General features: G+C 33.9%; 1 protein-coding gene and 1 pseudogene across 1 annotated transcript; one reads left to right on the forward strand and one right to left on the reverse strand.

Annotated features, from left to right (window-relative positions):
- Window positions 1-1,645: 1,645 nt before the first annotated feature.
- On the forward strand, window positions 1,646-5,241 carry LOC125220245 (annotated as a pseudogene).
- On the reverse strand, window positions 4,564-6,654 carry LOC125220246 (binding partner of ACD11 1-like). The gene is made up of 3 exons (XM_048122406.1): window positions 6,646-6,654; window positions 5,183-5,266; window positions 4,564-5,085 (listed from the first exon to the last, which is right to left on the reverse strand). The coding sequence occupies exons 1-3, from the start codon at window positions 6,652-6,654 to the stop codon at window positions 4,564-4,566; spliced, it is 615 nt and encodes a 204-aa protein (XP_047978363.1).
- Between the last annotated feature and the right edge of the window lie 19,716 nt (window positions 6,655-26,370).

Below are 26,370 nucleotides of genomic sequence, written 5' to 3' on the forward strand. Positions count from 1 at the left end.
ATGAGTTAGTTGAATGTGAGACCTATTAACTATTATAGAATGGATCAAAACAGAAAAATATGACCTTATTATAGACAGAGGGAGTATATCATTAAAGAATACTATCAGTCTACCACCGAACATAAATTCTAGAAAAATGATAGAATAAATAGATAATATGTTTAACTAGTCACATTTTTAAAAGTAAAAATTTCTTTTAAATGTTATCCACTTATTTTTCCCTCTTTTTCAATACTTTATTTATATTTTTCTGATTACTTTATTTTTTTTTCTGATTATCTTTTAATTTACTAATTTCTGACTAAAATTTGTTATCACCCACAAATGAGAAGTAATGCAATCCAACTGGATTGAAGGAATTAAAAAGAGTAAGGGTCAAATGTGGTCCTCAACATATGACTATTTTATCATTTTGGTCCTTAACATTATGTTTTGAATTATTTGGTCCTCCACATTTAAACTCGGGCCAGACTCGGTCCATTTTGAACGGGTCCTTCAAAAAAGTAACGGTCAACGGCTATTTAAGCCAATTTTGACCGAATTAAGCATCTTTATTATTATTAGATTTTTAATTATTTTTATTAGATCACCACCTCCTCCTTGTCTTCTTCTCCTCTCTCTTCCTCACCTTCTTCTCCAACGTCGAGCGCCTCCCATTACCTCTCCTCCATCATCAACAGTGACCCTTCCCTGAAATCTCTCCTCTCCTGCCTCGATTTCTCTGCCTTCTCCCATCCCCACCATCCCTACCACCCCTCACCGCGCCGCCGCCGCCGCCGCCTCGCCTTCCTCCACTTCTCTTGGAACCCTCGCCGACGACTTCTTCTCCAGTGATTCCGATTTTGAACGCTCGCTGTTCCACCTTTTTTCCAGGAAGCACGTCGCCAATTCCACCTCCGTCGTTCTCAATCCGGATTACAGATTTTCGATTCAGTAATGGATAACGGTATTTATTTCTCCAAATTGATTATACTTGAGTTATAGATTTAGGAAGAATGTCACTCTATTAGAGGAGGAGGATTCAAAATTCGTCAAGAGGATTCAAAATTCGTCAAGAGCATATTGGATGATAATAAGGCGGTGTTTATTTTGGATTTCCCTATCAAGAGTTTTGAATTAGGGAGGAGATTGTGAGAGAAGAGAGATTGCAGAAGGTTGATTTTATTTGTACTGGAGTATGTATTTTATTTACATTTCAGAATAAAAATTAAGGATATAATTAGTAGCTAATAATCGCACTTAATAGTTTAATTATGTCAAAATTGGTTTAACATTCATTTACCGTCTGTTTTTAATCGCTCTGTCTATTTAGGACTGAGTCTGGCCCGAATTTAAATAAGGAGGACCAAATAATTCAAAACTTAATGTTAAAAATTAAAATAATAAAATAATCATATGTTGAGGACCACATTTGACCCTTAATTAAAAATAAACAAATAAAGAGCGTCTCTATAGTTATTTTCTTATTCTAAAATTAATAGAAATGCATACAATAAAATTAATCGAACATACATAACATGTGAATGTGAACGTCTGCGGGCCCCATCGATGTTCTTGAACCGTTTCACACAGTTCCCCCACCCCACACGCGCACACACACAGAAACGCACTTGAAAAAGGCATCTCCCGCAATCTTCCTTCAAGGATGAAGCGCAAGCTCACTGCTAAATACGTTTCAGAAATCGAAGAGCAATCGCTCTGTTTCAGGCGGAAGCAGCTCCGGTCGCAGCTTACATCTCATCTGTCGTTGTATTTTCCGGAATCGATTTACATTTTGGCACAGTAAATGAGGATAAGTTTCGGAGAATTGTTACTAGATCTCATATTATAGGAAGAATTTGAAGAATGCGAGCACGAGTCAGGATGAAACGGTGGAGTTATCAGATGTTTCATGCGTGGAATCGTGTTCAGTAACGAACAGAGACTTGAATCTGAAGAGATCGAATGTGAAGAAGCTGAGGTCACCAAATCTGTAGTTTCTAGCGCTTCGCGGTTTTCGTTTCACGCTAACGACGCGATGGTGAAGGAAAATCAGAGTTCCGTTGGAAATACAGAAAGCGAGGTCGTATTGAAGAGTACTGGCGTTAACGAGATTACCTGCAAAGAATTAACAGATTCCGAAGCTGAAAAGGACAATTCAGCTAAACACGGCGGCGCATCACTCAATTCCGCAGCGAAGCAACCAAAATCAGCGAAATTGAACACGCGCCTGAAGAAATCCGACCTCCACATCTCGTCGCATGGCACTTCGATTTAGCTTGCTCGGAGCAGTTCTCCTCATCGTCGAGAATTTCTATGCAGTTTTGGATTCTGAATTTACTTCTGACTATTCGCCGTCAATCTGGAGTTGCACTTCTGGAAGAGATCGTATGGAGATGAGAGTTGTTCGCCTACTTTTGAGTTATTCGGCCAATTTAAACAGCAGTTCTGCAGATCGACCTTTACCTTGAAGAACTGTGATGATCATAATTCGAATGAAATCAATGTGAGTTCCGAATGATTTAATTGTCACATTCGCATGAAATTTTTGTTGATTCTTCGTATTCTAAAGTGATATGATGCGCGTGCGCATACACCATTACTCTTCCGAGCAAATTGATCCATACTAAATACAAGAGGCATACTTGACAATTAAAAGTTACCAGCACTTATTTTTCAGTGCAAATTTGCAATATTGATATTTCATTTGACAATTGTTTGTGGTTTTGTGGATTAGGGATTGGGGCTCGAAGATGAAGGGAGCTTCAGGATGATGAGGATGAGAGAGAGGAGGCAAGAGGAATACTGTCATGATACTGCCTACGGAGACCTAGTCATTCAGCAACGCTTGCAAAATGATACACTGGATTGTCGAGGTCTGTGACTGTGCAGATTACTTCCTATTCTTTTAGTTTCATTTCATCCTCAAAATAAGTAAGGAGAAAGTATTGGTCTAATTTGGTAGCGAAATGATTTAGACTTTTTGGAGGTTCTGTCTTTTTATCATTTTAAATTTGAATTACCATTTAAACATGAACTCAAATTTGTAATCAATCATAAGTGTTCTCTGCTAAGGATATGAAATAGGTCGTACTAGTTAAATCGTAGTAACTGAAAGGGGGCGATTCCCTCGTATAGATTTCCCTGAATGATTATAATACATCATTCTGCATTTTTTTTGGTGATGATGGTGGTCAATTATTTGATTCTGGAGTTAAACATGCAGCAAGCTACCAAGACACAGCTTCAGCAGGAAACCATGTTTCGAGAAGTTAGTCTTCTCGAAAGGTTTCTTAGCAAGGGATACTTCAAAAGCGTGAGAAATCTTCAGATTGCTGGCATTGCGTGCCTCACTTTAGCCACCAGGCTTGAAGAAAATCAACCCTACAACTGGTAAAGATTTAACGTGTTCGTTACTGTGTTATTTATATAGATGTGTGGCAGTCTTCAAAATTGCTTTGGAAACTTAAAAACTGATTATGTGCTTGCAAATTTGTTCAACCTGAAGATTCTTAGCAGAACCAAGATAACTGATGCTCTACAAAAAATGTGTTGTTTACTAATAATGTACCTAAACCTTGATTCAGCATTGTTATGGACTTCTAACTTGAATAATATCTGTATCAGTGTCCGGAAGAAGTCATTTTACGTCGGTAGAACTATATATGCCCGGTGTGAAGTGGTGGCTATGGAGTGGCAGTGGCTAGGGCAGGAAGTCCTCAACTTCAAAATGCTTCCTTCCCACCGTGTACAACTTCCTTTGGTACATACTTCGCTATAACCCTCAGATTTAGATGCAGATCTTTTTTACTTCTCCTTATAGTATTGGTTCACTCTTGGATGCATATGAATGTTTGCTCAGGCTGTTTGGACTTTCAATGTGTGCAGGTTCTACCTTAAAAATGCAAAAGCTAACGTGTAGAAGACAGCCAAATACCTTGCAGTACTCACACTGATGGGACACCAGCAGCTTTGCTACTGGCCATCAACGGTGGCAGCTGCACTTGTTATTATTGCTTCAGTTGCAACTGATCAAGATGCTTCCTCCCACCCGACCATGAAGGTAGTTAAGAAATTTGATGGCTGAACTCTCATACCTTGACTATGCAGATATATGCAATACATGATGATAAAGATTTACCAGAATGCATTAAGGTATTTGTTATATTGCATGTATAGATTTCTCATATTCTACTTGTTAAGAAATTCAGCACTTTTCACCCTAAAACTCTGTGACAGAGTATGGAATGGTTGGTGTAGTACCTGTTGTAGCTGTAGCATTCATGAATCAAATTTTGAAGGCCAATCACTTTTGTGCAGTAGTATCATTTTTTCATGTATACCGATCCTCATAAACATCCAATACGAGCACGATTGTAAATCTGAACACAATTTGTAAGCAACACATAGAATTCCTACTCTACTGTAAGGATCCACTGATAAACTGTAGGGTGATCTTATTCTTTTCAACTGATCATAAACCAGTTACCACATGTAATCGCAGTACAATTAACACGCTGTCATTGTTTTGGTCGGTATGTAATCAAGCAATCTTCAATTTTTGTTCTGGAAAACTCAAACCAATCAAAGATGCTTGCTACTCACATCAGCTGAACTGACCGGAAGAGCTGGTGACGAGTTTAGCGACTGGCATTGATATATTGCATCCTCCTCCTCCTCAACCCTCTCCACCTTCTGCATCGTCATCGCCCCTACATCCTCGACCGCCTTTGTGATGGCTATGTATGCATTAGTGACCCACGAAGCTCCGGTCAAGACATAGCTATTGCCCTTGATGACAGATCCTGCACTGCTGGCTGTAACCTCAACAGCTGAATAAGCGAACTTTGTAATATCTGATACTTGAAACACCTCATCCATTTCTCTCACCATCTCGTTTGCTACAGCTGTCCCCATGCTCAGCGTCTTGCTCAGCTCAAAACTTCGGTCTAGGGAAGCAACGTTAGCCAAGGCGTGTACTGTCAATTTGTGCTTCCCGTCAAATGACTTTGCCCTTTTGAGACTATCCTTTCCCAAGACAAAGCCCCTAGCTAGCATGGTGCTCACCACATCCTCAGCCTTCTTCACAGCACTCGACTTGGGCGGCTTCAATGGAAGGAAACATCAAATGCACAAGTTACTAGATTGCAAAATGCCATCTATAGTTTTTTTTTCGATTTATTTGTGAGTAGAGTTAACTTACTGATGTGAGGGAAGCAGCATCTGGAGGCAGTTGATAATTCTTAATCAGCGTTATTGACACATAGAGATCAGCTAACTTGGATCCCTGAAATTTGATTTATCTGAACATACTCAGTTACCATATTAAAATAAATTAAATATGATTCAAAGCTAATTCATTAAATTTTAGTGAGTTCTAGCTTGTCATGTGACATTTTTTTATCAATTTAAATCAATTGTTTGTTGTGAGCCAAAAAGTATAGTTGCACCCCTAAAAATAAACGTCCTCAAACCAATTCATATGATTAGCCATGTGATATTTTCTACATATTACAGAGGAGAGGTGCATGTTTGAAACAACTAGCTTCTACTTGATCTTTTTTAATTTTTTTTTTTCAATTTTTTTGGTGTTTTATGCAATGTGTATCCTTAGTTTTTGAAAGAGCATCTCCAAGCAGAGGCGGACCTACGTGGGGTATGGGGGTTCCTTGGAACCTCCATCCATTTTTCTATTTACTATATTATGTATAATTAGCCATCATTTTTCAAGTTATTAGTTAGCCCAGTTGGTTGGTAGTTTGGCCATGCAACCACTTGGTTATGCGTTTGAATTCCCCAGCTGGCATTTCATCATTGAGCAATTTTTTTCACCTTGACATCCAAAGCAAAAAATGTGGGCTAGAATAAAAAAGTAAAAAAATGTGGGCTAGAATTAAAAAAATAAAAGCATAATAGAAATCAAATAAAAATACTCCCTCAATCCACGAAAATAATCTTATTTTAAAAATAGAAACTCTTTTTCATGCTTTACCCACTTTTTCACCTTTTCTCTCTTACTTTTTTATTTTCCCTCTTCTCCTTTATCTATTTTTTCTCTCCTCTCTCTTACTTTCATCCACAAATGAGACTATTTTTTATGGACCGAGGGAATATAAAATGTAACTGATAAATACGAAGCAAGAACAGGAGAAAAAATGCATCTCAAACTATTCATCTCTGGTTGTTTCTAAAATCGTCGACACTAAAAAATATGCAACTATCGTTAATATAATTTGGACCCCCCAGTATAAAAATCCTGCGTCCGCCACTGTCTCCAAGGGAAGGGATAAATGGAGAGGTAAAAAGAAATAACTACCATATTTACCTCTTCTTGATAAAATTTCATACTCCAAAGGAAAAGGTATTTCGGGAGGTATTATACCTTCTTTCATTTTGAGAAGGCATCTTTACCTCTTCTTGGAAGAGAAGGTAAAAAGCTAGTTATTTTTTTTTGCCTTTTTAGTTTATCTTCTTCCCTTGAAGACCACTACTTTTTAAAAAGGTATAATTATCTTTTTGAAAAGGTAAATTAGAAATATACCTTCTCTACTTACCTTTCCTCCTTGGAGATCCTTTCCCTCCTTGGAGATGCTTTAAGGAAGAGATTTAATTTAGATGGGCACTATGTAAATTTTCTGCTTGCATGCAAAGTGTTCGACGAATCACCTCTGCCATTTTGGTTTGATGATTTAGATCAAATAAGACTTTTCTATTCATAAAAAAACTTAATATTTTTAAATTGAAAGAAGAGTACTTTGTGAGAGCCTATATTCCAAGCCAACTCTTTTCTTATTTTTACGTGCCTCGGTTTGTGAATTATGCGCCTCTTCTCATATTTTAGCACATTATTTTTCTTTTATTTATTTCTTTTTTTTTTTTTCATTTTTTGTCTCTATATTTTGTAACCATTATACATGTTTTTTGGTCTCTTAAGTCGGAAGCTATTTTTTCTATAGAGTAGTGATAAATTAACAAAATTTGTATATACAAAATTGGACATTTAAGGTATTTTACATTTTAAAATGTAATGTATTACATATCTACACTTATATTGATTATTTAGGAAAGATTAAGTTTATCATAATCAATATTTATGTATTTAAGGAATGATTAGTAATTGATTATGTATACTAACCGTTACATAATTTTTTCTTTCATTAACAAAAATGAGGATATTTCTTCTCCATTTTATAAAAATTCAAATCAGCTAAATTCATATGGTTCATGATTTCATAATTTTCGGATGAATATTTTGATTAGGAATAAATTAAAATAAATTTAATTAAAAATTTACAATTCTTTTAGCAAGATATTATAGATTCACTTCAAATTTGCAAAAATACTACTACTATAAAAAGATTCCAAGTTGACTTACATTCTACAATGGAGAATTTTATTTAATATTCAAACAATAATATAAAAGTTTATATTCTCTCCATCCCCAATGAGTATGAACTTTAAGTTCGGCACGAGTTTTAATGCATTATTGGTAAAGTAAAAGAGAAATAGACAGAGAAAGTTTTTTTAAACATTATTAGTGGAGAATGAGTCTCACCTCATTAGAGAGAAGAGAATTTCCAAAATTGGAATGTTCATACTCTTTGGGGACGGACAAAAAAGGAAATAGTGCATACTCTTCGGGATAGAGGGAGTATATCGTTTGAGTTTGCTTTAGAACTGATACATACCAATTTTTAATTCACTCATCTAATAGTCATTAATACCAAATTATTTTATTATAAAATAATCTTAAAATTTAAAATTATAAAAGCGACTATATGTATAAATATTCTTAATATTATCCTTGAACGAAAAAATGATTATCATTAGCATCTAATTGTGTTGTTATTAAATAATCTTTAAAATTCTAAGTTTATAAAAATAAATGCACGTATATATACTTTATTTCTTAGTATTATCATCCAACAAAATAATCATAGTCATACTCATTCAATTATTTATAATTTTTAAAATTTTAAGTTATAAAACGATTGCATCTATATATACTTAATTTCTTAGTGTTATTATCCAACGAAATAATCATAATCATTCGCATCAAATTATTTTATTATAATATTATCTATAAAAATTTTGAGTTATAAAAACAACTACATGTATATATACTTCATTTCTTAGTGTTGTCATCCAACGAAATGATCATAGTCATTCTTATTCAATTATTTTATTTAAATTATTTAAAATTCTAAGTTATAAAACGACTACATGTATATATATTTGGTGTTATCATCCAACGAAATAATCATAGTCATCAAATAATTACTTTAATATTATGTATAATTCTAAATTATGAAAAAGCATATATTTAATTTCTTAGTGTTATCATTCAACATAATAATCATAGTCATTTACATATAATTATTTTATTCATAAAAAATCATTAAATATCTAAGTTATAAAAACGACATGTATATATAGTACTAATTTCTTATTGTTATGATCCAACGAAATAATAGCCATTCTAATCTAATTATTTTTTGTTAAATAATTCTTAAACCTTAAAGTTATGAAAATGATTACAGGTATATATACTAGTGTTATCATCTAACGAAATAGTATTAGTCATTCGCTTCCTAGAATAGTGCTTCTTAAATAATCAATAAAATTTTAAGTTATAAAAGCGACTACGTGGATGTATATTCAATTTGTTAGTGTCATCGTCCAAGGAAATAATCTTTCAAATTCTAAGTTAATAAAAACAACTGCATGTACACATACTTTACTTTTAAGTGTTAATATCCAACGAAATAACAACATTCATTCTCATCCAATTATTTTATTTTAAAAATAAAATATTTTTAATTTCTTTGTGTTATCATCCAACAAAAGTATTCCACTTGTTCTATTAAAAATGAATTTTTTTTAATTGTCCCTCAAAAATGACACATTTGCTAAAATAGAAATAACATCATCTCTATTTTTTTTTCTCTTTTACTTTTTTCTCTTTTTATTTAACTCACAAAATACTAATAGTACTATCACATAAAATCCTGTGAGGAAAAAAAATATTATATATTTAATTAAACAAAGAAATAATTATCATTCACATTTAATTATTTTGTTATTAACTTATCACTAAAAGTTTAAGCTATATAAACAACTAGATGTATATACTATTTTCTAATATGATCATTCACTAAAATACTAATTATACACCATCTTTTTTTAGTCTTTACTATTCTATTCGTATATAATTAATTGATACTACTATATTGGAGCTTGGTTCATTTAAACTATTGGTTTTTCCCCACCTTAAATTTCTACTATATAATATTAATTTAAAATTATAAAGTAATTTTTTTTTTCATCACTTTACTGTTAATACACAAAATATAAGTATAAAAATTTTAAGATATGTAATTTTATAATTTTGAATTTAACGATAGATTAGTGCTAAATATTAGTAGTAGTATATTTATTTGTTTAAATCATACGTATAAGCAACAATCTTGGCTAAATAAATTTTAATTATCTTAATTTATGAAATTTCCATAAATATTGTATTGATCTTCCACATATTCATAATTTTTCATACATATATAAAAGGATAAGTTAGTAAGAAAATAATAAAACCAGTTTAAATAAAAATCGATTTAAAATAAGAGGGCATTTTGTATATACAATGTTTGTTAATAAATCATTACCCTTTTCTATAAAAGCTGTTACTATCTCAAAGTGACTCAAAAATTGTATAAAAGCATTATTAATTGCTTGTAGATTTTCTCTCTTCCGTCTTCATCTTTCCTACCATCATTTTTATAGTACATACTGAAAGATTGAACACAAACTAGTAAAGAAGAAAACTTTCATTGTTTTTAGCCAAAAATAGCTTCAGAGGAAAGATACTATTTCATTGCATAATTTTGAATGCAGATATATTACATATTTATAGCTCAATGAGGAACAATCTAGATCCTCTCTAATCTCTGTACTACACCATTATAATCTAATCTTAAGCATCTAATCATAACTGACTCTGTTAAGGTCTCTTCTTCACAACTCCTCTCATTGCCACGTCTCTCCAAGTAGTACCCTTGTGGTCCTTCTTCTTAGCTGTGATATCAACAACAGAATGGTCCTTGAGAGTGGGTTGCATATCTTCAACTTTGAACTCCTCTCGTGCACTGAATGATTCACCACAACAGTCACTTGGACTTACTTCATTGAAGGAAGGTGTTGATACATTCTTTACTTCATCATCACAATCAGTTTCACAATATTCTCTAACACGCCCCCTCAATCCAAGGGAGGCTAATGAAATCACTCCAAGCTTTTCTCTTAGCTTCACGAAGGATTGTCTAGCAAGAGGTTTAGTAAAAATATCAGCAATCTGATCTCTAGTTGGTACATGTCTCAGTTCTATTTCTTGTGCCAGAACTTTGTCTCGGACAAAATGAATGTCCAACTCTATATGCTTAGTCCTTGCATGTAAAACCGGATTTGAAGCCAAAGCAATCGCACTCATGTTATCAACCCCTATCACTGGACTGGACTTTCTATGAATCTTCAACTCCTTGAGCAAGGAACTCAACCATGTTACTTCTGAAGCTGTCTGTGCAAGACTCCTATACTCTGCCTCTGTACTGGATCTGGCAACAACTCCTTGTTTCTTCACACACCATGAGATAAGATTCTTTCCATAATAAGTACAGAACCCACTCGTTGATCTCCTATCATCAATGTCTGCTGCCCAATCAGAGTCTGAGAAGGCAGTTATCATTCCATTTGATTTGTGTATCTGAGTTCCATAATCTATGGTTCCAGAAAGGTACCTCAATATCCTTTTTACAGCCCTCAAGTGTGAATCAAGCGGTGAGGACATGTATTGGCTTACCTTATTCACTGCAAAGTTGATGTCTGGCCTTGTAATAGCAGCATATTGCAAAGCACCAACAATGCTTCTGTAAGATTTAGGATCAGTCACTATTTAGGATCAGTCACTGGTTCACCAATATTTTTGCTAAGTTCCAGACCAGAAACCATGGGTGTTGGACAACCCTTTGCTCCCACCATATTAGCTTTCTTTAAGAGATCTTTGATGTATGCAGACTGACTCAAATGCAGACCACCTTCAGCAGTTTTGATAACCTCCACTCCAAGGAACAAACTCACCTCCCCAAGATCTTTTAAAGAGAATTGAGCTGATTAATTACTTTCTAAATAGAAGAGGGAGCATTGCCTGTGATAAGCATATCATCTACATAGATGAGAAGATATATGATATCACTTCCTTGTTGTCTGAAGAACATAGATGCATCAGCCTTTGATTGAGTAAAACCAAGTGAAAGGAGAACTGAGTGAACAGTGAAAAACCAAGCTCTTGAAGCTTGTTTAAGGCCATATATAGCTTTATTAAGCTTACAAACCAAGTGTGGACCACCCTGCTCAAAACCCAAAGGCTGTTTCATGTAAATATCTTCCCTTAGATCACCATGTAGGAAAGCATTGTTGACATCAAGATGAATAATTGACCATCCAAGAGATACTGCCAAACTAAGTATAACCCTGATAGTTGTAGGCTTCACCACTGGACTAAAGGTTTCATTAAAATCAAAGCCAGGTTGTTGAGAGAATCCTTGAGCAACAAGCCTTGCTTTGTATCTAGCAATATCCCCACATAGATGATATTTAATCTTGAAAACCCAAGTGCACCCAATCAGATTCTTTCCTGGAGGTAGTGTAGTCAAAATCCAAGTTCTATTCTTGAGTAGGGCCAAAAATCAGATAACATAGCAGCCTTCCAATAAGGAATGAGCAAAGCCTCAAGTCCAGATTTAGGAATAAGATGGGGACTAATGGCTAAAGAGAAAACCTTAGGCTTGTAAATACCAGCCTTAGCTCTGGTTGTCATGTGATGTGTAGACCGAATCGGCCGGAATGCAGCAGTATGGATGGTGTTTGAGGGATTTGAGGGAGGAGGGAGTGATGAAGCACCAGAATGTGAAACTGAGGCAGAAGTGGAAGAATTAGATGATGAAGGTGAATCTGAAGCAACATGATGGGAAGAAGAATTAGATGATGCAGGTGATTCTGAATGTGATGGAACAGGAGATGGAAGTGGAGTAGGATTAATAAAGATGGGTGATGGAGATAAAACAGAGTTCCAAGAGGAAAAAGAAGATGATGTTTGAGGAGCAGATGCTGCAGATGTAGATGATGATGATAATGAGTGAAATGGAAAAGTGAGTTCATAAAAAATGATATCCCTTGTAATCACAATTTTCCCATCAGGAAGCAAGGCTTTATAGCCCTTGTGAGAAGAGCTATACCCTAGAAAAGTGGCCTTGAATGACCTAAAATCAAGCTTATGGTTGGTATATGGTCTGATGTAAGAATAGCAAAGGCAACCAAAGACTTTAAGTGAGGAATAGTCTGGTTTTTGTGAGTGTAGTTTTTCATAAGGAGAGAGGTTTTGGATAACCTTAGAGGGCATGTGATTTATGAGATGCACGGCTGTAAGAAATGCATCTTCCCAGAACTTATGAGGCAACGAAGATTGAGCCAAAAGTGTCAAACCAGTTTCAACAATATGCCTATGTTTCCTTTCAGCAAGGCCATTTTGCTGTGGAGTATAAGGACATGACACCCTATGAACAATCCCACACTCTGATGATAATGAGTGAAATGGAAAAGTGAGTTCATAAAAAATGATATCCCTTGTAATCACAATTTTCCCATCAGGAAGCAAGGCTTTATAGCCCTTGTGAGAAGAGCTATACCCTAGAAAAGTGGCCTTGAATGACCTAAAATCAAGCTTATGGTTGGTATATGGTCTGATGTAAGAATAGCAAAGGCAACCAAAGACTTTAAGTGAGGAATAGTCTGGTTTTTGTGAGTGTAGTTTTTCATAAGGAGAGAGGTTTTGGATAACCTTAGAGGGCATGTGATTTATGAGATGCACGGCTGTAAGAAATGCATCTTCCCAGAACTTATGAGGCAACGAAGATTGAGCCAAAAGTGTCAAACCAGTTTCAACAATATGCCTATGTTTCCTTTCAGCAAGGCCATTTTGCTGTGGAGTATAAGGACATGACACCCTATGAACAATCCCACACTCTCTTAGGTAAGTAGTTAGTCCCTGAAATTCACCTCCCCAATCAGGCTAGAACATTTTGATTTTGGAATTGAAGAGATTTTCACACATTGCTTTGAACTGCCTAAAAACAGCATTTGCATCACTCTTGTGTTTTAAGAGATATATCCAAGTGAACCTTGAATAATGATCAATGAATGAAATATAATATGAGTATCCATTTCTGGAAATCACAGGAGAAGGGCCCCATAGGTCACTATGGATCAATTCAAGCGGGGAACGCTGAGCTGAAACTGACTGAGAATAAGGTAATTTGTGGGATTTGGATATGCAACAAGGATGACAAAGAGAAAGATTTTTCATTGAAGTGAAAGGAATATTACAACTATTCAAAGCAAGCTTAACAACATCTAGAGTAGGATGACCTAGTCTACTATGCCACAAGGCAATATCTAGATCAGAATTTGAAACTGAACCTACTACTAGAAGCTGAATCTTGAAGGCTGACAGAATGGACTGCTGGGACTGCTTGAAAGGCATTGGAGCTGTGGCTTCTCTTGATTGGGGAATGATCTACTAGAAAATGATAAAGGCCCTCATCAAGAGTTCCTTTGAGCACGACCTCCTTGGTGCACAGATCCTTAACAAGACAGAAAGTTGGGTGAAACTCAAAAAATACAGAATTATCTTTGGCAAATTGTGAGACACTTAGCAGATTCTTGGTGATATTGGGAACATGTAAAAGATTTTTGAGATAAAGTTTCCTAGAAGCACTAGAGGAATGTGATTTAAAAACAGATTCTCCCACATTAGCAATAGAGACAGAAGCTCCATTCCCAAGTATCAAGTTCTTACCTCCACTGTATTCTGAACTGATATTGAGATTACTCAAATCATTGGAGACATGGTGAGTTGCTCAAGAGTCAGGATACCGGCTTGTGGATGCATTAGAGTCATAATTGTACTTTGACTGACTTCCCATTGAAAAAGATCCAGTAGGTGATCTTGGGCCTGATTGAACAAGATGTGTTGTAGGGCTGAAATGAGATTGCTGTTGTGTAGGAGCATTCCCTCTGAACTGCACTTGTGGTGGAGAAAATTTTTGTTCAAATCTGTGCCAGCATTTTGCTGATGAATGCCCAGGCTTATCACAAAGCTGACATATGATCTTGTTTCCTCTTCCAAAGCCTCTTCCACCTCTCCCTCCTCTCTGATTTCTGGAGCCTCCTCTTCCACCTCCAGAATCAAACTTATTTCCATAAGAATTGGAATCTCTTTTCTGAGAAGAGTGTTGAACCAGATTTAGAGCAGGCTGTGAAGCTTCTACATTAGAAGAATGAGCTCTTGTTGTCTCCATTCTGGACTCAAAAGTAAGAAGATATGAGCTCAGATCTCCAATAGTCCAAGGTTCAGATCTAGATGTTACTGCACAAACGGCTGGATCATAGTCCTGACCCAAGCCACCCAAGATATACAGGGTTTGTTCTCCATCTGGAACCCTGCATCCAACTGAACCAAGTAAATCAAAACACATTCTCATTTTACTCAAGTACTCACTCATAGTAAGAGCATCCTTCTTGAGACTTTGCAGCTGTTGCCTGTACTGCATGATCTTTGCTGTGGATCTACTAGCAAAATTCGTTTCCAAAGCTCTCCAAATGTCTCTTGCAGATCTAAGTCCCACCACCAGAGTTAGAGCGGATTCTGAAAGTGAGGAGAGTAACCACCCTGCAACTCTCCTATCCTGCCTTTGCCAAGCTACAAATGTTGGATTCAGCATCATGCACTTCCCAGTTGGATCTGGTATCATCTGTGATGGTGGGTTGGTTTCTCCAGTAAGAAAACCTTCAAGCCCATATCCGTAGACAGCTACATCAACTTGCTGCTGCCACATAAGAAAATTTCCATCTCCCAGTTTGACAGAAATGGGAGGCAGCTGAGAGAAAATAGGTAAAGCAGCCATAGGTATATTGTTGACATTAGAATCGTTTGATTCTGTCATTTTGACAAAATAAAGAAAAAAAATATTCAAACACGGGTAGGAGAGACAGGATCAAGAGGATCCTGCTCTGATACCATGAAAGATTAAACACAAACTAGTAAAGAAGAAAGCTTTCATTGTTTTTAGCCAAAAATAGCTCAGAGGAAAGATACTATTTCATTGCATAATTTTGAATGCAGATACATTACATATTTATAGCTCAATGAGGAACAATCTAGATCCTCTCTAATCTCTGTACTACACCATTATAATCTAATCTTATGCATCTAATCATAACTGACTCTGTTAAGCTCTCTTCTTCACAACTCCTCTCATTGGCACGTCTCTCCAAGTAGTACCCTTGTGGTCCTTCTTCTTAGCTGTGATATCAACAACAGAATGGTCCTTGAGAGTGGGTTGCATATCTTCAACTTTGAACTCATCTCGTGCACTGAATGATTCACTACAACAGTCACTTGGACTTACTTCATTGAAGGAAGGTGTTGATACATTCTTCACTTCATCATCACAATCAGTTTCACAATATTCTCTAACACATACTTGATAGATTTGTATCTCCTTCTTTCGCTATTAGAAAAAAATAGTGTTAGTAAAAAATTTACAGAGAATTCAGTCGCTATGAATTACTCCCTCCGTCCCACTTTAGGAGTCTCGGTCACTTTTGCACACCTGTTTTGTAAAAATCATAATAAATACTCCCTCCGTCCCCGATTAGGAGTCACACTTTGACCGGGCACGAGTTTTAAGAAATGTAAAGAAAAGTTGATAGAAAACGTTAGTGGAATATGGGACATATTTTTTTATATTGGTTTTATAATAAATGTGAGTGAATTGAGTTAATGGAATGTGTGACCTACTTACTATTTATAGTTAAAATGAAGTGGGACTCTTAATTAGGGACGAACCGAAATGAAAAAGTGTGACTCTTAATCGGGGACGGAGAGAGTAGTTAAAGTAGAGAAAAGACAAAGTAAGAGATAGAATAATGTAGAAAAGATTAAAAAACGGGTGTGTAAAAGCGACCGGAACTCCTAAAATGGGACGGAGGGAGTATAATTTAAATTTTTTACAACTAATTATTAACCATGCCTCGATAAGTGATAAGAATTAGTGCCAATGGAAAATTAATTCACAAAAAATAGCAAGCAAGAACAATGAAACAAAGCATTGAATCAGGCGAGATAGCTGTCAAACAAATTGAAGAGTATGAAAAATTGGCAGTATTTAATGAGAAATGTTTGGTACTGTAATAGGATAGAGATGAAAGAAGGAACAGAAAATTAGAAAAAATTTAACACGGAAGGGGGGTGAAATTTTTTGACGTGAAGGTGGAGTATTAGATATGAATCATGATCATGAAAATTTAATTGGGAGTTGACGTGAGGTGGGAGTATAGATATAAATCATGATCATGGAGATTTAATTTGATATATTTAAATATTAACACTAAATTTTTTTTTAAGATTTAAATATAATAAATGATAATTCAATAAATAAACAATATAACTAATAATAAAACCGATTTAAATTAAACCAGTTTGGTCCATTTAAAAAATGAAGGGTATTATGTAGGATTATACTAGAATGACAACACTATTTCAAATGACATTGTACCACCAAGGACAATCGTTAGATTTCAGCCTGATGCATTCTTAAACTGCCACTTGGAAGACTTGATTTTATTTAAAAAATAATGAAAAAAATGCAAAAGGCTATAACTGGAAATCATAATTCTAGCCGTTTCTCCCTAAACGTAAATCACGGTCTTTCCTCCTTCCCTCTTTCTTCTGTTTTCGAAATTTATCTATCAAATCTTTAGCAAAAAACCTTCATCGTTATTTTCTATCTCTGCAATTATTTTAATCTCTTGCGCTATTTTCATTCTGATCTCTGTAATTCTTCCTTCAATCTTCACTCAGTAGTCAACCCATGGAGAATTATGTTCCTGCTGACATCCATTTCACTGATTTTGCAGACGGTAAGAAGCACTTTCATTCTGTTTCTTCAATTTCAATGGGTATTCAATCTCTGTAATTCTTCCTTCAATCTTCAGTTATCAATCAATCCATGGAGAGTGATGCTCCCGCTGACATCCTTTTCACTGATTTCACAGACGGTAAGAAGCACCTCTAATTGTGTATTTACCGCACTTCTAATTGTATATTTACAGTTTGTTGGTTTTCGATATTTGATTCAATTTTATGTAATTGTGTAATCGTGAATTTTGATATGTGAAATCAATTTCATGAATTTGATATATGAAGTATCAAATTTGTATCTTCCTAGTTGAATTCGTAAATGAAGTTTATGAATTTGTGACTAAATCTCAAGGAGTTCATATTTGATGGGTTATAGAAATTTAGAGCATGAACTGTTGTATTATACCATACAAAATTCGTAAGTCAGATTGCTTAGTTAAATATGTTCTGTTGCTTACGTATGGGGCTGAAATTGCATGGCAGTGTTTGTTGTTGAAACCATCGAAGCATTTCCAGCCGTAATGCAAGATTTTGGGAAAAGAAAAAAGAGCAACTCCTTGTTTTGCCTGTTACTGAGAAAAGGAAAAGAGTTGAAGATTTCTATTTCATTGGAAGACCGAATGTAGTTGAAATTCAGCCACTGGATGTGGTGAGGACCAAAGGTTCGTGCAGCGACTCTGGCAGCCGTCTTGTGTCGCAAAAAGAGAAGCCTATTATGTTGCAAACCAAACCAAAGTGTAGTTGTGTGAAATGTCGTGAATTATGTCCCCACGACCCTAAGAATTATGGCAAACAAAAAGAAAAAAAATAGTCAATAATTACATAGAACTACTTATATTAGTTTGCTTAGTTACTTTATTTTTATTGCTAACCACTGAATCGCAGTTGTATATCATTGTGATAGATTGCTTTCTTATTTGAATTCAGTTGTAGAATATCAGTGTGCTTAGTTACATGTTTATTATTGCTTAATTAGTAGTTTAAAATTGCTTATCAGTGGTCTGTATTTCGAATTCGTCAATAATATTCTAACCAAAATTATTAATCGCATATTGCATGACATTTTATACTGTATTGGTTTTTACTAATGTTCTTTCACATACTATCAATACAATTCGACCACCCATTAATCTAGTTTACTACGGCTTTGCTTCATCTTGCTCTATGATTACTTGTATTAGAAGGTGTTAGATATTTCTTATATCATATTGCTTGGTTACATTTATTTTGTTGCTTGCTTCTTCTTTCCGAATTGCTTAACATATATAACATGTCAACTTGTAATTAATTCTATTCGACTAGTGCTTGATGTACTTTCATAATCCACATTAAATTCATGTTACACAATGCTTGGTTTGTAAGTTTATTTTGCTTGCCTACGTTGTAGCATTTGTGCTTGGTTTGCAAATCATTACTACTTATTTTGCTTGCCTATATTAAAGTGTTCTAACATATTATTCTATGCATGTTATTATGCAAAAGGCACAACCAAAAAAAATATTCTAAAGCCACCAATGACTACACCAAAACAAACCAATATCCCTAACAAATTCAAAACAGAACAAAGTTATTGTCATTTTTCTAAAACAAAATCATTGACCATTCAAGGTTTGGGATACTCTGCCGCCATATTTTCAACATCAACGTGTCCCTTCTTTCGTGCCTCTTCAGGGTGGCTTGTTGCTGGCTTGTTGCTGTCCTCGTCATGTAATCCACGAACTTGTTTTCACTACTATAAACCATAGCTGTGAGAAATTTTTCAAGGAGCAACTGGAATGACTTGGACGGCTTGTTAGTAATGTCGCACTTCCATTCATTAACTGTAGTCACATATACGTCTCCATATGTCGCATAGTGAACACTCCACAATCGTTGGTAATGCCTTTTGTTTTCCACTTGAATTCAAGGTGTTCAAGTATAGCTTTTCTTAGCATCCGTCCATAGCTCACACACTTGTTGTGCTCCAAAAACTTTATAAAAAAGGTTGTCTGCAAGCAAGAAAAAAAAAGGTTAACTCAACATGCAAATTGCAATATGCATTTTCATCTTAATTTTTTTTGCGTGGCGCATACCAGTTTTTCAACCACAATGTCATATCTAGTTGCAAGAAGCTTCCACTATGTGTGCTGTCAAGCAAGCACACCGCACCAGATTTACAAATTGTACTAAATTTATTGCCAACCAAGCAAAAAACATAACAGAACAAAGCAAATACTAAGGCTCAATCAAGCGTAAGTTTGTTGGAGCAATTACTACGGCTCTATGAAGCAAACAATATATTAAAACCAAGCAATTACTACAATTCTATCAAGCAAACAATATAATAGCACCCAGCTTGATCAAACAATTACACGGCTCGATCAAGCAATTACTAAGGCTCAACCAAGCAAACAATATAATAGAGCCAAACAATTACTAAGGCTCAACCAAGCAAAAAACATAATAGAACAAATCAATTACTAAGGCTCAATCAAGCGTCTTAAGTTTGTTGGAGCAATTACTACGGCTCGATCAAGCAAACAATATATTAGAACTAAGCAATTACTACAACTCTATCAAACAAACAATATAATAGCACCCACCTTGATCAACCAATTACACGGCTCGATCAAGCAATTACAAAGCAATTACTAAGGCTCAACCAAGCAAACAATATAATAGAGCCAAGCAATTACTAAGGCTTGATCAAGCATAATTAGTTTGTAGGAACCATACCCAACAACAACCTGAAGTTTCAAAACAAGAGACATATATCCGATAAGAAACCATACCAGATGAGATTCGCAGCACAAGAATCTGACCCGATACCTAAATGTAACAATCCTTTTATCAAGCAATTTCAAAGACATAACAAGCAAAAACCGAGTAATACAAATGCAATCCAGAAAGTGATTAATTATACATCAATTATAGATTCTAAAATAAGCAACCACAAACAAAGCAAATACTAGGTATAAACAAGCAATTTTGAATACATTAATATGCAAACCAGCAACAGTCCGTTCTGGCAATTAGCAATTAACGTGGCTATAGAAGTAACAACCAATCAACTGAATCAATAAACAAACGGAATTTTGGAGGCATGGTGGTGAATTCGAACATTTTGATTGCTTAAGCAGTCTGAAAATAAGGAATATAACAACAATCAATACTCAATAAAACCTAAATAATCACTAAGCAATCAGACTAAGCAATAATCAATCGGAAATCGAACAAAAGGATCATTCGCAGGCAGCAATGTCGGACGACGAATTTCACGCGACGGATAAAAACAACGCAGAGCTTCACCGCGGTGGAAGTCAATGATGTGGAGAGAGAAAGGTCGATTGGGGAGAGAGAATGGTCGATTCAGTTTTCAAGTTAGTGGGAGAGAGTTATTGCGGAGTGGATACCGGGATTTTCCATTCCCGTATCAGTTTTAGTTTCAGCTAAAAGACAGAATTACCCTTGTAAGCAACAATTTGTGAATAACCAAGCAATCCGTACTCTATTCTTATAATTCAATCTCAGGCATCTATATTGGAGATCGGATGGCTATAGATAGTGTTATATTGTCACTTTAATTAAGATGGCACTACAGTGTGCCCCGTATTATGTATGTTTATCTTTTCCGTATCAGTTAATCAAGTAACAATGATCTTGAATCATGGGAATTAAATATATCCATATAATCGATAATTATTTTACCGAATATATATAATTGATTTTTAGGTAAAATATCATCAAATAATATATCAAGATTCAATTTGTATTTTTGTTTATTTTCAATTTCGAAACCAATCGACTTAGTTTTCCTAAATATATATTTGAAATTTTATTTTTGTGAAGGAAATAAAAATAAATGAAAATAAAAGCAATAATACATGAAAAGATTTTATCTTTTTCCCTTAAGAGAGAAATTGTTTTGTTTCCATGTCAAGATTATATTGCCAAATTTCATATTATTCCCTAAAAAAGTTACTGTATTTTGTTTCCGTGTAAGATTTTATCTTATTTACTACTCTTATTTTGTTTCCTTGTCAAAGCTAGGGTTTGAATTTATTTTTAGTCTATAAGTATAGCAGTATTTTTAATGTAGAAGTAGTTTCCGTCTTTCATAAACTAGCGAAGTGTAGGGTGTGGTTTTTGAAGAGTATTGCGTTCTGTCCTTCATCACTTGATCAGATGAAGGAAGATTTGTTGAGTAATCTGCCGCCAGAAATTGTCGAAGACATTCTGACAAGACTCCCGAGGAGAAGCATCGCGAAGTGTAATTGTGTTTGTAAATCATTGCGCAATTTGATAAATCCATCCTTGTATTCTCCGAAACATGCGATGGTTTTCGGTCATGAAGTCATGGGGTATGCAGTCTGTGATGAGGCAGGCCAGTTACTTTTCCAATTCGGTTTGCCTCCTCCTCACAATCAGTATTCTAATCCCGATCATAATCGTCTTGTAATAGATTCAACTGATGGTTTGGTTTTGGTGTGGGACGAATTGAAAAAGAAGCACAATATTCTTTTTATATGCAATCCAATGACTCGGGAGTATATTGAGCTTCCACCTCTGCCTGCTACAAAATGTATATTTGGATTTGGAGTGAGCAGGTTAAGTCAAGAATATAAGGTTTTATGTCTTGAAGGTAAAACTAATTCATGCCATATATATACACTAGGAGGAGGAGACTTTTGGAGAAGCATCGCGCCGCCACAAGCTGCTCCAATCATTAGAGTTATTGCAAATCGAGTGTCATGTCTTGATTATGCTTTATTTTTGAACGGAAATCTCCACTGGTTAGTATCCGATTATGATAAGTATTTCTTGATTTGTTGCTTTGATCTTGAAACAGAGCGTTTCACGAGTTTTTCGGTTCCTCCAGCTCCTCCTGAAGAAGTATTAGCAGAGCGTTTTTTTATGAGTTTTTCGGCTCCTCCACCTCCTCGTGAAGAAATATTAACGAGATTCTTTTATGGACTATATCGAATGTATATTTTGAAGGATCGGCTATGTTTATGCGATAATACAGATAGCTTGATTGTTGTTATTTGGATGATGAGTAACTATGGAGATACAAATTCTTGGGTAAAGGAATATGAGTTTAGCTTCCAGTTAACTCCGGATACCAAAAATTACTTAGTTTTTCTGCTTAAAGTTTTGGCAAATGGAGACTTATTATTCACTAGTACTGAAGAACGAGTATTCATCTATTCCAAAGTCAATAGAAGTTTTGAGACATATAGTCCTTTTCCACACCTATTTCCCTATTATAATTTGCCCAATGTTACTACTTGTACTTCAAGCTTTGTTTCGCTCAAAAGAATGAGGATTTCCAATGAGTCTCAATCGACGTCGGTGGTAAGGAGGCTGATGGAGTGGCCATAGATGACGGCATAGTTACGGGAAGTGGCTAAAGAAGAGATGTGCAGCCATGGAAGAAAAGTGAAGAAATATGGAACTTTGGATAGGAAGGAAAGGATTTGCTAATGAATATTGTTATTTTCTGAATCACAGTGTTTTGGCATGTTTGACATTCAGCATTTGCATTAAGAATATATTGCTCGAGGAGATAGAGATTACTGATTTACAGGGGACATTTTGTATTTTTCAATGGATTAAGGTTTAGGGCTGTTTTTTGTACTCGTGCTGACTTGATGAAAGAGTAATGATAGTTTTTGGCATTTCTATTTCACCTTCTCTCTTAGTCTTGGTGTATTGGTTATTTATTGGAAGAATTGCTGCTAGAAAGAGTTTATAATACTATAATTTTCTTAATAATTTGGCATCAATCTAGGTCCTCATACTTAGTGTCCACAGTGGAAGGCCGCTGCGGAGGAGAGGGCGCGGGGAATGTCCCGTGGACGGGGCGGTGGTGGAGCCGCAGCGATGTCCGCCATCTTTTTGAATTTTTTTTTATCTATAAAATATCTATCTCAATTCATTTTTTTTATTCCATTCCTTTAAATTTATTTTTTTCGAATTAATTTAGTTCCAGTCTAATTAAAATATACCAACAATTAATAAAATTATGTGATTTGTAGCTATGGCGTGGCTGTTATTAGGCTGAACAAAATTGTCGTGGTTGTGCTAACTGAGCGGACAAGTTTTTGTGACTATGATTTGGCTATTCTGCTTTATTATAGACACTAGTTTATTTTACAAGCTCAGGCAAAACACTTTGACAACAATGCACTGTATGCAATGCTTCTCTTGTCTCAAATAAATTTTGCTTAAATTAAAAGCAACGTGTTCAAACGTGGCAGTAAGGACAACTGAGTTCCATACTACCTGGTTGCCAATTTAACTGGCACTAATTTTTTTTCCGTCCTACACTTTTATTTTTAAATTCTCTTGATAATAAATCTTAGTACATTTTATTACTACATAAAAATAAGGTATACACTCCACTAACTTTTTCAACTCACTTTCTACTATAATTTTTAAAATATGTGCCAAATCAAACAGTATCAATTCTACCACACATTCAAACCCGATAGAAAGAAGAGATGAAGAGAGAGCATAATTAGAGAAAAACCGTCGTACTGTTATAGCAAATCTATTCTAGTATATCTATTCTTAAAGGATAAATATATATTATACTAATTAATTTAATAGTAATTAATACTAAGAACCGGTTTGAATTGTGAAATACTAAAAAAATCCAATCATGTATGTAGAATTTACTTACATTTATCACTATTTATTTTTAAAATATGTGACAAGTCAAACAATGTCAATTAAGGGGAGGGGGACGCAGTGAGTAACTGTTTTCTCAACAACTGATAGTTGGAAGACTATTTCATTTAGTATAACGAATAAATGTAACCCTAACACAAACTCTTTTTGTCGATTTCGTGAGACAAGATTCAGTTGAACCCTAACATAATACAGCATTTGAACAGTTTGTTTTAGCTCAAAATACGCTAGAAGCGGAAGGTCCTTGATTTGAAAACTTCCTTTGTATGAGTTACGAACAAAGACAAAGAGAATTACTTTTAATAAATTATAATACTCACATAATCATAAAACAAATTACAACTCAATAAATTTTGTTAAAACAATGTATTATCAGTTTATTTTAATCTCATATTCTACACAAGGAAGACTATTATAATTATTTTTTTAAAATTTTAAAATCAATTATCAATTATTTAAAATAATATTTTATTTTTTATTAAATAAAAAATCAATAAATTAAAGCTAATTTAAAATGTATATGCATCATTTTTTTATGAATGGAGTTACTAATGTAGGCACTAATATAATTATTCAAAGATTCTACTTTTCAGAAAAACAAATGTGTATATGGATGTCGATTAAATGTCCATGATTAAATGTCCTATATGGGTGTCGATTATGTAACTTTTTATTCAAATATTAAATTATCAATTAATGTGATCACAACATCTATGAGTACAAAGATAAAAACATTACTTCACAGTTCACGGCGTAAAATATTTACATCGTATATGGCATATACAGAGTAATAATAAAGTTGCACTATGACAATAAATTTAGAGTTCTAAGAATATAAACAAACTAATAAAAATAATATTAATAAGATCGAACATTCTCAAATCAATTTTTCATTGTGATAATAAAGCGGATGATCACAACTTCGAAGAAGGTAAAGTTAAAAATTTTCAAAATTAATTCTGATAAAAATTGAATATGCATGATTTTATTAAGAATAAAGTTACTATTGTAGAATCTAATAGGCACTTACTGATGTCATTAATCATAAGTAATGGGTGAGCATTTCTTAAAACAAATTTCAAAATAATTACCTAATTTTTATTTGAATATTAAACTAATCTATCTATACAAAGATAACAGTACTTCAAAGTTTATGGAATAAAATATTTACATCATATTCGGCATGTAATCATAAAATTTACATCAAGTTCTAAGAATATAAACATACTAATAAAAAATAAAAAATATAATAAAGCGGATGAATTCACAATTGATAAATCTTATTCCACAAACGATTCAATTTTAGCATAAATTTTTTTTCAATAATTGTTTAAGCATTAAAAATTCGAGCATCAATAACTTTTCAGCAAATTTAAGGCATTATAAAGAAATTATTTTCTTAGACAATAAAATACAATACCACAAACAAAAAATGGTTGCAAAATTTATCAATGAATCACATTAAAAATAACATATAGAAATACACCAAGAACTAGAATTTCAGTCCATACTAAATCACACCTAGAAAACTTTTCCAATAATCTAAACCAAAAAATGAACATATATACAAACACTCCAAGAAGACAATATATGCACCCACAAGATAAGCAAAAAAAATACACAATCAATGCAAATATCAAACCCAAAACACATGAACAATAACGCTAAGCAAGATACCAGGTAAGAAAATAAAGAACAAATTTCAAAATAATTATCCAATTTATTATTTAAAGATTATCAATTATTATGATCACGACAAAGATAATACTAACATACTTCACAATTCATGGGATAGAATATCTACATCATATTTGGCATATATATTATTATATAATAATATTGCAGTATGACAATAAATTTATGAGAATACAAACATACTAATAAAAATAAAAATTAATAAGAAAGAACATTCTCAAATCAGTTTTTCATTGTGATAATTTAAAAAATTTCAATAATTTTCCTACAAATAAAATTCCATAAACTACAAACATAGTACAAGTAGTTTAATACAAATGCGCCCAGTTTATAACGCTTGATAATTAATGAGTAAAACATAGTAGTACACTATAATTATAACAAATTCATACTATATTAAACAAAAAAACTAGTATAACCAAATTTGCTCATACACCAACCAAAATATTACAAGGCAGACGACAAACAAAAACATACAAATTGCAAATTTCATAATCATATTTTTAAAACAATAAGATACAAATTAAAAGAAATTAGTAATACAGAAGAAATATTCTGAAATCTATTTTCTTTTTAAGTGAGAATAAAGCTATAGAAATCACAGTTCTGTAGAAGGTAAACTTTTCAATAATGTGATACTATTCAAGCATCTAAACCTATATAGTATTATAAAACAATTTTCTTAGAAAAAATCTAATACCACAAACAAAAAATAACTACAGTACAAAATTTAACAATAAACCAGATTAAAACTTACAAATAAACCAATAAGACAACATAGTATACTAAAATTTCTGATAAACAAACCATACCATGCTAATTTTTCACATAAACTAAGCCATACCTAGCTAATTTTTCAGAAAATCTAATCAAGAAAATGAACAGATATACAAACACACCAAGAAAACAAAATATGAACCCAAATTAGCAAAACTTATGCTACAATCAACCTAATGAACAATATAACTAAGCAAAATAGCAGATAAGAGAAA

The sequence above is a fragment of the Salvia hispanica genome, chromosome 4 (genome assembly GCF_023119035.1).
Source record: "Salvia hispanica cultivar TCC Black 2014 chromosome 4, UniMelb_Shisp_WGS_1.0, whole genome shotgun sequence".
NCBI classification, from domain to species: Eukaryota; Viridiplantae; Streptophyta; class Magnoliopsida; order Lamiales; family Lamiaceae; genus Salvia; species Salvia hispanica.